The following is a 12171-nucleotide window of genomic DNA, read 5'->3' as shown; positions in this document are numbered from 1 at the left end:
GAAAAATGCAGTACTTGTCAGTTGAAACGCTATTTGTTCCCAAAAGCAAAAGTGCGATCTTAGTCTTATACTACCAGGGCGATTTAGTGATCGTTGACAGTGGATACCTGAGGCCTGGAGAAGGGGACTTGCTCTAATGTTTTAATTAAAGAAGGCAGCGATGAAGGGTTTGATCATTTTACTTCTAAATGTGACTGATGTGATGCTTCTTACCTAACAAACCTCCTAACCCCTCCCTCTGGCCACGACAATCACCCGCACTCTGACTTATTCTCCGAACTTTCTCCGTAGTTTGAGCGGCTTATACGAGAGAAAATGCGAACTAAAATTAGCATGCGAAAAATGATGCCTAGAGGTCTTCTCTGCCATGGATGTTGGGCTGTGGTGTTCTCGCTCTTGGAAGTTGTCGAAGTATGCTCAGCACAGTTGCTTCGTTTGCAGCACATTAACAACGACCACATTCACGGCAACAAGAAGTCCTTTGTCTGCCACTGGAAGGATTGCTCAAGAGAGGAGAAGCCATTCAAAGCACAGTACATGCTAGTTGTCCACATGCGTCGCCACACAGGAGAAAAACCTCACAAGTGCACTGTGAGTATACCGCTCTTTCTTGAGTTATTTGCTACTTACTAGAGTGAAATATTGCTAACCAAGCACAAGCCGCTTGGAAAACCATAATGTGTACATGTTAGCCCCGTGCGTGTACTCGAGCACTTCGAATATTCAAACAGATATCGCAGTATTCAAATTCACTTCAGCACGAATAAATTTCTGTAATTTCGACGTGTGTGGTTCGAAACGAATGAGTAAATGTAGCATATGTAACCTGCCTGAAAAGGTGGTTTCGCTGCTGTGCGGCGCCGCGATGCTGTGAAATCACCTATACAGGGGAAATCGGCGCTGCCGTGAAGCCACGCTTCATGGTCAAGTGTGCTTATTACAACCTGTATTCCGATTATTGTTATTTCTTTTTTATGTTTAGAAGCGTGTTATTGAGGCTTGTATGGGCTATAAGTATGGCAAACTTTAAAATGTAGCGTATATAACTGCCTGGAACTTGCACCATGCTACTATTGAAGTCCTGCTACTTTTCCAGTCTGCTTCAAAATTATTCTGTACTAATTACCAGTCACTTCGACTTTGCTTCAAACTAAAGAAGTGATATTCGCACAAGCCTAGTACACATAAAATGCCCCCATCAACTTCAGAAGGTTGGTTTGCTGGATGAGTTGGTAATTCATCTTGGAGAAGGGAGCCCAAAATAACAGATGAAAGGAACGAATGTGCCGTAAATCTTCCTCTGCCTTAGAGGTTTCTGGAGAACTGATTTGTTGTTTAGGACGTGTGGAGGGGCTCTTTGTCCACCACTCAAGATTTAAATAAAGTGCTTTCTTGCTTCCCCAAAACCCAAAACATCTCTTCTTCCCCAAAACAGTTTGAAGGTTGCTCGAAAGCCTACTCTCGCCTGGAGAACCTCAAGACACACCTGAGGTCACATACCGGTGAAAAGCCATACATGTGCGAGTTTCCCGGATGCACCAAGGCCTTCAGCAATGCCTCCGACAGGGCCAAGCACCAGAACCGGACCCATTCCAATGAGGTGTGCATCCTGTCTTTTTCACAGCTAAGCTGTTCAAGGGGAACTGTGGCAATGTCGTAGTTTGCAATGTCGTAGTTTTCAAATAATGTTGACAGCCCTGTAACTGGTAAGGTGGTTTAATTTGCAAAAAAGCTGAATAATGATTTTGAATAACCAAGAAAACTATGCGTTGAAACCAAAACCGAAATGGTAGCCACTTTTGTTCAGCACCTACGATGGCGTCACAACCTGACCTGCCATGATGTAAACACAATACACATAGTGCTCGCAAAAGAGAAACTGGTGACGTCATTAGACAATGCACCGAGTTGTGCCAGCTCTTTGGAACTTGGCAACGGTGATTTCAGTGACAATTTCAGTGCTGAAGGATTGCCATTTGCTTTTGACCACCTGCTCAGGGATGTAGAGATGTACGTTATGATGCCACAGACACAGGGTGGCCTGCATTCAAAGGCATGATTTGGGAACTCGCTTGCAGTAATTTATTTTCAGGAAAACTAAATGACTAGGAGTCGTATAGTTTGGAATGTATCACTAGTGTACCAAAGAGAACCCATATTGAAAATTTTATTGACACCAGCGCATGTTGAAGAGTAGCCCTTTAAGGAGCTTCACAACTGTTGTCTTGTGGTATAAGAGGTATGTGTGACAAGTGGTCCTTGTACCTTATTTCAAGGAGAAAGCAACCACTCACGACCTCAATGGGAGCCCTTAAGGGGGGACGCGGCTTTCGTATCGCGCAAAATCGCAAAAAAATCGATTTTTAGATAATCACATTTTCGGTTTCTGTAGCCCTTTTTCTATCTGATTCCAAAATATCTTCACTGAAAACCACCTAGAAGTGCTTTAAAAAATTAGTTGCGCGGGCTGAGGTGTCGAAAATTATTGTGGAGATCACAAAAAAACAGTGCTTTTCAAAAATTTCTTGCTCCGCAACGGCACAACCGGGCGCCGCCATTTTGAGCTCGCCGTAAAGGGCATTTCTTCCTTTTCAAATTCCCCGCCTCAGCTGGCGCCTCCCTTTAAAAACAAGCGCACAAAAAGCAAATCTCTGAAGGTCGTTTCGAGGCCTCCGATTGGCCGCGTCCGCCATGTTGCTCCAGAACGCCTCGCCATTGGTCCGATGCTCGCTTCGAGAGGACAGTCGTCTGCTGCTTACGCGTCGCGATGTTACCTGATGTTACGACTGTCGAAAATCACGCTACTTAGTGACGCGTCCGCTCTCGTTCTGTGTACACGGGTCGACGATAATTTAGAATATGATTACCCTGTAGTTTGACAGCTGCAAGCGGAAGCGCCGTCATCAGTGTACGATAGACGGTAGCGTGCCGCGCTCGTCGCGAACATCGCAGATGCGCGTCTCGGGTAGTTCAGCTTGTCAGCACTTCGTCCTCCGTGACGAAGAACTTCGCGGGACTACTCTTTGTACTCGCGATCGAACATGACGTGCTTTGAAACATCGGGCACCGCGGCCACGCACACCGCGACCGAGCTTGCTGCTCGGAGTCGTGGCTAGGCCTAACTCCGCTTACGGCGCTGGTTTACGAGACGAATCCGAACTTTGCGGGCACGGACATCGCGCTAGCGGACTAGCCGCACTGTGCTTCGTCGCAAGCAACAAATCGCATCGTCCGCTGGCTACTCGAAAGTGCGGATGGGCACTTTACGCATCGGCAGCGGACTCGCTCGTCGCGCATTGACCGCTCCGAGCAGCGGCTAGCAATTTCGCGCGTCGGCGCCGCAAAATGAGAGACCAAGTACGTTACGCGCGCCGATTTTTCGTCGCCGCGGCTGAGCACTGCGTATTGTCGCCGAATGCCGCCAGCCAGCATATAGTGCGCGACTTCCCGGACCCCGCGGCCGAGCACATCGGCATGAAAGAAAGCGCTGGTGATGCAATTTAGGCACGCTTGGATTCGTGCTTGGTATCGCCGCTAGCTCTGATGAATCTTCTAAAATAACGAAAGCCTCGCAAATCACCGTTTCCGCGACCGAGTGGATGACGAAACGCATCACAGGCGAGGTTTGCAAATGAGCGTGGCGTGTGTGAAGCAGGGAGTTGAATTTATATCTGACCATTTCGCGTTATTGAATAAACTGCTCATGTATTTCATCCCAGAAATGTTTGAAATAAGTGTGCCAATTTTCATGAAAACCTACGAAGGAATAAGAAAGTTGGTACTGAATGCCACGACCCCCACCTTAATTTTATTCAGAAGCTCACTGGAAAGAATGACCTCCGACACACATCCAATGTTTGATGGAGACAGTGATACTTCCCTGACTCTTTCTGAAGAAAGAACATACGGATTTATTCCATTGGCTAAAGAAGACTGTATAAATCATGTCAAAAAGAGGATGGGTACAGCTCTGCCAACACCTGTATCAAGAAGCAAAAAAGATCAACCACTTGGAGGATGGGCCGGCCTGACTCAAGACCTGATTAATTTAAAAGACTGACTGGTTATGGTATGGCTATCCGTGACAACGTTGACATTGATGACATGCAAAAGGCCATAATGGCAACGTTCCATCATGTCACCTCGAGAGATGAGGAGCCACGCCATGAATTCTGCCCACTTGGGTCCCTGAGCTGGTGCAAGTACCGTGCTGCAGAAGCTGAAGGCAAGGCTCCACCACCGCACACGTATAAATTGGCAGCACTGCATTGCTGCCAGTCTACTAAAACCTGACCACCCTCAGTTGCTCGGCTGTTGCCAAAAAAAAAAAAAAGTCAAAATGCGGCCGAGAGTCTTCATTCGGTAGTTTGGTCAATTCTACCAGAAGAGCTAAACGCTTCACTGATTGCCGCCGAAACAGCTGTCAATGAGGCAGTCTGCAAGTATAATACTGGCACTCTCCATGCTTATAGAGAGTTTTGTGCATCACTTGGCCCGAAGCCTGGAAAGCACTCCATTCAATGAGCTGCAGAGAAGGATGCCACACGGGAAAAAAAGGCATCAAAAGTGCACCAAAGCAAGCACCAAATGCTCAAGAGACCTCACATCACTAAGAACACCAAAAACTATGATCCTGGTGCATTCCAGATCACTGGACGCAAGGTGAAACTTCGAGAGCCGTTTTCTCAAAAGTGCCTTTTTGCCTGCCTGCCAAGTTTGCGCAGCCATTTTCTTCCTAACCGTTTGGCCTATTTTGACTCCGTTTCTTTTGTCATGTTTCTTAGACTACAATACATGTCGTGACATTCTTTCTTTCTCACTTTGACGCTTTGTAATTTTACGAAGTGACTACTCGTTCATCCCAAGAGTGTGCCCGATTTGAAGGTGTCAAAAAGAATCGCAATGCAAGAATATTGTGTTGCAAAAAAAATAAAGCAAGAATGTCATGACACTCAGCGTGCATTTAGCTATGCAACAAATATTCACCTAGCCTTCTAGTCCTTTTTTTAAACTCTCCAGGCATTGCGCAAAGTGCAAGAAAATGCAAGAAGTAAAAATTTAATTGAATAAAAAGTTCTGAAGATATCACTCTGAAACTTTTTTAGAAGCAGCAGGGAGACATGCTGAATATTTGTACCAATTTTCATCAACATCTGTTAAGTTATAAGAAAGTTGGTTTCCCAAAGCCACGTCCCCCCTTAATAGACCTCTACCGGCCTACGTCACTCACGCCCCATGACGTCAGGTCACGTGACCTCTCGGCGCACGTGCAACGGCGGTGGTTGGCAAAACACTCCCGCTGCCGGCTCAGCGTGGTACAGTCGCACGGGGTTTGGTGCACTTTTTTTTTTCTTTTGAACCTTTTCCTTCATCTTTCGGTTCCAAGATTATTTGTGGTATGTGTCAAAGAACGTATAAATGTGTCGTGGACTGCGTGACGAAAAATTTGCCACGCTGCTGGCTGTTTAACTTGGAGAAGTGAACCCACGTGGTGGTCTGTGCGAGGAACAGCGGCATCGTCTTCGAAAATGTGCCGCGTTTACTGTGGCGTGTAGTGTGCGTTGAAAGGCAGCGACGATATCGGTTCACCTTTGCGGACGTAGCCGCCTATTAATGCTGTACATCGTTTAAAACTGCAGTGCAGGTTTCGCGACGGAAAGTGAGTACGTTCACATCCATGCCATGCTAATATTTCTCCAAACACCAGTCGTCAGGAAAATGTACAGCGTTCGCTTTCGAAGAGCATAAGATTTTTTTATGGCTGTCATCCACGACGAGCAAATCATATGTTGACCTAACGGAATCCTTCATTATAGGCAGTGACTTTTCCTTTTAACAGCTGTGAGTTCATAAAATAGCAATTTGCAAAAACCTCTATCGAAGTGACGCAGACACCCACAGCGCTGCTATGCAGAGAGATCCCGCCGGCGGAACTTTCTTGCCAACCAGCACCTGCTCCGAAGGTGGGACTTGGGGGCGGGACACTGCCAGTGACGTCACACTGTTTGCAAACAGGGAGAGGTCTATAGTTGATGTGAACATACAGCCCCTAAGAACATACAACTGTTTAACACAAGAGAGTGAACTAGAGAGTGGACCTGTATTACTATATAGCGAATCTGGCTTAGGCATGCATGGAAGATATCACACAGTTGTCAAGGAAATGATGTATCACTGTAAGCTGAGCAGGCATTAAATGCATTTCATGTCTTGGTTGTCCAGTCAGAGATTTGCTCTACCGTATTAAGTGCTGAATAATGGTGTAAGCATATTTTAATAATATTTCATGGCATGGTATTTCTCCCGCTAAGGGCATGTTCAAGTACTAGCTTATGTGTGTTGCATGTTAATTAGGGTTTAGATAACCTGTTCTTGGTTAAGTGTCTTCAAATGCAGTCTTTGATGTTCCCGAAGTCTAAGGGAATGTGTTGGCTCTGACGCATGCCTGGTCTTTCTTGAGGTAACAGCAGCATTTCTCCGCATTCTTTCAGAAACCTTATGTGTGCAAGGCTCCTGGTTGCACCAAGCGGTACACGGACCCGAGCTCGCTGCGGAAGCACGTGAAGACTGTGCACGGGGCGGAGTTCTACGCCAACAAGAAGCACAAGGGTTCTGATGGTGGCCCTGGAGATGGAAGTGGAGCGCTCCGAGACGGTTTGGACCCGGCCGCCAGCAGCGAGGGCAGTCCTCGCTCCGACGATGGTGCCAGCAAGCTTGCCAGCGTGTCCAGCCCCAGCGTCAAGTCAGAGGTGAGTGGCGATGCCACAGACGCTATGTGCACCCTGAAATTTTGCATACAAATGGTGTTGCATGGCAAGTACTTTAGTTCATGGCCAGCTGGCACCCCTTGGTTATTTGATTGCTTAAGTAACTTGTACTTTTTCCCTGCAACTGCATACGCTGACTGCTTTTAAGCAGAAGAACTGTATGGTTGAGATAATTGAGCTTTTAAACAAAAAAGAAAAAGGGGAGTGTGGTAAGCCACACAGTGCAATCAGTCTTATTGAGACATTCACTTTAACAGATATATATTTCCTTGGATACAAATACTACAACCTGTTTTCTTGGCAGACGATTTAGCTAAAGTGGTTTCTGTAAAAAAAAAATATGATGCTTACAACCAACAGCAGTGATATTTGTCAAAGCTGTATTGTCTATACAGCTTGAGCACGTGTAACTGCGGCACTAGCCATACTGCTGTGCTTTGCGAGAGCAGTTCAAGAAGAAAATATTGGCTGTAAACTTTAATGATGTTTATGCTGTGACCCTTAATCTATAGCAGATAACAAGTGCTGCAGCAGTTATGTAGGGCCCGAGCTATGGTAAAGCGTAAAATGCCAGTGTCACTCATCAATGCCTGTACGTGTGGGTGTACAGCCAATTCAGTTCAAAGAAAGCAGTTATGGCAACATTTGCTTCTGAGTTGATAAACAAAAGAAAAGCTTTTCATTTTGTGTAATTGCTTATTCTCCAAAATCCATCACAAAATCACATATCTGCACAATATACTATTTTCAACGGAAGCACACTCTAGTGATGGGCACTGTGCCACCTATGGGACAATTTCTCTTGGCCTTTTTTTTAGGACCAAGGCTCCCCACAGCATGACAGCAGTCCTTGCGAAGAAAGCACCGCAGATGGCCTTGGGTCGTTCGATCAGGGTTCGCTGGATGCCCCGATTAGTGACAACAGTGTTTCCACCACCTGTGGTCAGCTGGAAGCTCTTGACACTAATGACAATGCCTGGGATGTCATGGATCCTGCAGATCTTGAGGTAAGGGCCAGTGGTCGACCAGAGTTACTTCGAAATAGCATCTAAACAGTGCCACAGGCCTGGCCTTTTCAAAGTGACAAATGTACCAATATGAGTAGCAAGGTCAGTAATAGATAAATGCTTTTCCAGCTGTACTTTACATGGCTATGTGCCGTGCCTCCTTTTATGAATGGCTTTTCAAGTGTGCAGCACTTGAGGGGCTTGGCTTGTCGTCCATCCAGTCTCTCATGTCACCTGTTCACGCAGTGGTCAATACAGTCAATACAGGCCCAACACAAGGCTAACAATGCTCAAAATCAGTGCAAAATAAACTATCAAGGGTAAAAATAATATAGACTACAGAAATAACCAAGAGCTAATCGCAAAATTTACCTAAAATAGCGAGAAACGCTTCTGAGGCATTCGGCTGATACCCATGCCGCGCAAGAGAGGGCCCCACCGCCTTGGCAGGTGCGCGGATGCCAAGGGAATCGCTGGGTTGCCCGTGCTACGCACTTCCTCAGGTTTCACTGTATTGGAGCTGCATTGAGCGCAGGATTTAGAGCTACACCAAGACTGACACAAGAATGACATTAGCACTACATTAACTGCAGAATTTTTTAAAATAAATATTTCATAAATTGCTCTGCGCTCGCACTTGTTTTTACTTCAGAATGTCGTTTAAATATGCACGAGAATGGAAAGTTGCTTGCTTAATGAGGTCTTGACAATAACAATGTTATCATGCAAACGTGTGATGTTCTCCCATACTGCCACAGCAGAAGCCTGTAGAGCATAGTGATTGAATCGCAGGTTAGGCTGCGAAATTCAAAAGTGGTAATAATAAAATCCCTCGTTTTGATATCTTTATAGCTGTGTGAAAATGAACATGCCGTATGACTAGAAATAATTCTTGGTTATGAAATGTGAAAATGCATGACAAACTTACCACACTTTGGAACTGTATGCCTCCTTGCTACAATGCTCTCTTTGCACCATTTTTGCGTAAACAGCCATAATATAGTACAAGAATGTCGCGATTATTGTTTTTTGCTTTTCTGCAACATTGTGAGCCGTGTTGAGAAAGTGGAACTCGTGTGCTTCCAGGTTGACGAGTTCGCAGCAGCGATCACCTGTGCTGTAACGTCATCTGGCAACCACACTGAAGCTGAAAGGAATGCCCACAACCGGCTCCGAGGGAAGCTGCATGCCCCATTCAAGAATATCGGAGGTGGATCATACGTACCTGGTCCCCACATCAGTGAAATAGGCAAGTGATCACATTGGGCATCTTGAGCAGAACCTCATTTTCACGTCTTGTCGGAGAAGGGAACGCAAAGAGCACTGGTATGGAAAAAAAATAGGTGTTGTGCTAAGGAATGGGTGCACAGCATTGAGAATTAAAAAGTTTGGCGAATGAATGCAGTTTGCCAGTTGTGGATTGCAGAGAATTAGATATGTGTGATTGCATGATTAAGTTTGCTGGCATTGGGATGGAGTTTGCTGGCACAACATAGGCATACCTGCCAAATCTCCCGGATTTTGAACATTTCTTCCGGTTGTATGGGTCATAGGAAAATCTTCCGGAAATCCAGTTTTGCCCCGCGCGTCCAGTGCTTTGTCTGGCCACATCCTAAATGTGTTATAAGCAGGAGCGTCGGCAGGATTTTGTCTTGGGGGGTGCAAAGCAGTGTTGCATGGCGCCTGGGGGAGGGGGAGAGTACTGGTGTAGCTTGGGTGGGTGCAAGTGCTGGTGTGGCTTGAGGGGGGCAAGTGCCCCTTTTGCACCCCCCTGCCGACGCCCATGGTTATAGGTCATATCAGCCGTTAATATTTCGTAGATGATGCGTTTGTGTACACACAAAATCTTGCCCGACGAAATAACTGGTAAGCAAGCGACGACAGGCCTTGCACGCGGAGCGATGTTATCGCATGTGCCCTTCGCGCGACGGTGACGGCCGGGTCGTTTCATCTTTGCTTCAAGCGCATTCGTCCCTAGCGCTAGCGTGCTTTTACTCGCACGTGAAACAGACGATGCGTAAGCGATGTTATTGGTTTAGACTCTGTACAGATCAGCAGCGACCGCAAAATCCCGCTCACAGTCCATATAATTGCTATCGCAGTACCCCCCCCCCCTTCTGTTGAGTAGATCTCCCAGATTTCGTTTCTCCAGACTTGGCAGGTATGCATAGGTAATATTAGCGATTTGAAGTATTTACTATCAATGTCGCATCTTCACGGCTCTCGTTGAATGCAGAGACCCTGATGTATGAACATCCAAATAAAGTTAAAACTTGATCTGATGCAACCCGATTTTACAAAATTCGCAATCTAACAAAGAAAGTTCGATTCCCTAGCAAATACCGATAGGGCTCATCAACCCGAATTAATGAACTAGCTTGGCCAACAAACTCTATTCAACGAAGCTTTTTCAGAAATACTAACTCAGCAAAAAAGTGGTGATTTCCTTCTAACCTTGCAAGGACGGGTTTTTCTTCGAGCGTGCGCTCTAACGCTATCGCGTTAAAACGTCTAGGCGTCCTACTCACGGCCCTAGATTTAGTTTGACGAGGCTGCACGCCACACCCTTGCATGGAGCAACTGATTTGGCAGTCAGTAGCACTCTTGCGTACCGGACGGTGCTACGGGCGGCGGTGGATGGTTTCATGACTTCATGACACTACTCGTCTCCTTGCAGCTCTCTGGCTAGGCCTGCTCGCTTAACCGCTTCATTCGTTCTCCGTCTCTCCGCATACCATTCGCCCGTCATTGCTTCACATAAGCCTCTTTCTGGCCTGCATCGCCTGGACAATGTGCCCCCTATGTCAGGGCGACATGGGAGGCTCCATGTCAGGGCGACCCTCACGGACTTTTCACATGTTCAGGAGTAGGTAGATTGATTTAAACTTCGAAGAGCTGAAAAACTCCTTTCTTGGTTTTACGAACTTTCCGATTTAACGAATTGGTTCGGGCGTCCTCATCACTCTGTTGGATCGAGTTTCAACTCACCAAGGTCTTGGTGCACTGTCTCAAAGCTATCTCAAAGAGCACTGTATCTCAATAAGTGCCTTGAAGGTGTTTAAGCTTAACAATATACAGTTGAACCCCTTTATAAGAGACACTGATGTAAGAGACAAATGGGTATAAGAGACACCAGTGTGCCTACATTGAAATAGGTGTTGATGAGAAATATAATTTAGCAAGGTGCATGTTTGGGCTAGTTGGTACTCCATTTGAACAGCTAAATAGTGCAAACTTCATGGACAAAAGACAGGAGAATTCTCCTGTCTTTCGTCCCTGAAGTTCGCGCTATTTAGCTGTTCAAAATGATGAAAAAACTCATCATGAGCACTAACAGACAATAATACCAAGACAATAATGCCAAGACAATAATGCCAATGTCTTTCCTTGGCATTATTGCCTGTTAGTGCTCATTAATATTGTGTATAAGAAAGAAAAACGAGCCCTTAAAATTTCCACTTCTTTCCTTATTTAAATACAAATTATTCTCCCTTCTTTGCCACAGGTGGACATCTGCATCGACATGGCGGGAGTCGGCAGCCATATGGAGGCGACAACCAGAAAAACGTGGCCAGTTTTTGCAATTCTGCAAACGCATTTCAAACTCCAGGTAATACATCAATGAGGTTATGTGTCATTACATCTAAAATCGGCTAAAAGCGGTTGGCGGCTCTCTTGCAAAACATATGGAATCAGGGCCGTAACTAAGGGGGGGTTGAGGGCGTTCTGATAGCTCCCGAAATTTTTTCATGCTTTAACTTTTTGCGTGACACTAATATACTTGCGCGCATTCATAGCGACCAACAGTTGTCAAAGTTAGCCGTTCTACACACAAACACCCCCGGAAAAAAATTCCTGTTACGGCCCTGTATGGAATATATTATGGAGGAAGGACTTTTAGTATGGCCTTTTTTTTTCCTTGGTTTTTGTTTTAGCTCTTAAAACCCTGGTACTCCCGCTTTACCAAGTCACCTGGTTCACTTTTACATGGTGATCAGAAAAGGCAGCAGCGTGAACCTTGCATGGCTTTCTTTTTTTAGCCCTTCATCATTTTGTGTTGCCATTTTCTGGTGACTTGATGGTGCAGTAGAATACAGCTGCCTTTGAGGCAACTTCACGTGCTCTTACACACCAAAGATAAATGGGCACTTTGAGAATATACAAATGTCTTACCAAAGACTTACGTAAGTGTTAGCACACTGCATGCTTACAGTCTCACTGCATTGTGTTTTCACCAAATGTTCTGCTTTGTTCTAATTGCTTATGGAGGCTTAGGATGTTTTTGTTGTTGCTGAACATAGCAGAGTGGTAATGGCAATGGGACAATGATAAGTGACTGAATAATGTCTATGTTCGACAATTAATGTTGCCCTACACTCGTATTCCTCATACTATGG

At 45.6% G+C, this 12171-nt stretch overlaps 1 protein-coding gene across 1 annotated transcript in view; it reads left to right on the top strand.

Moving 5' to 3' along the window:
• Nucleotides 1-12171, top strand: part of LOC119394392 (transcriptional activator GLI3) — a 76693-nt gene that overhangs the window by 61162 nt on the left and 3360 nt on the right. The window contains exons 7-12 of the mRNA XM_037661690.2: nucleotides 442-591; nucleotides 1436-1600; nucleotides 6492-6749; nucleotides 7586-7774; nucleotides 8861-9023; nucleotides 11280-11384. Of these exons, the coding sequence (XP_037517618.1) occupies nucleotides 442-591; nucleotides 1436-1600; nucleotides 6492-6749; nucleotides 7586-7774; nucleotides 8861-9023; nucleotides 11280-11384 (1030 nt within the window). The remainder of the gene's footprint in view (nucleotides 1-441; nucleotides 592-1435; nucleotides 1601-6491; nucleotides 6750-7585; nucleotides 7775-8860; nucleotides 9024-11279; nucleotides 11385-12171) is intronic.

This window comes from Rhipicephalus sanguineus, chromosome 5 (assembly GCF_013339695.2).
Source record: "Rhipicephalus sanguineus isolate Rsan-2018 chromosome 5, BIME_Rsan_1.4, whole genome shotgun sequence".
In the NCBI taxonomy this organism is placed as follows: domain Eukaryota; kingdom Metazoa; phylum Arthropoda; class Arachnida; order Ixodida; family Ixodidae; genus Rhipicephalus; species Rhipicephalus sanguineus.
This window is presented reverse-complemented; position numbering and strand designations above follow the sequence as displayed.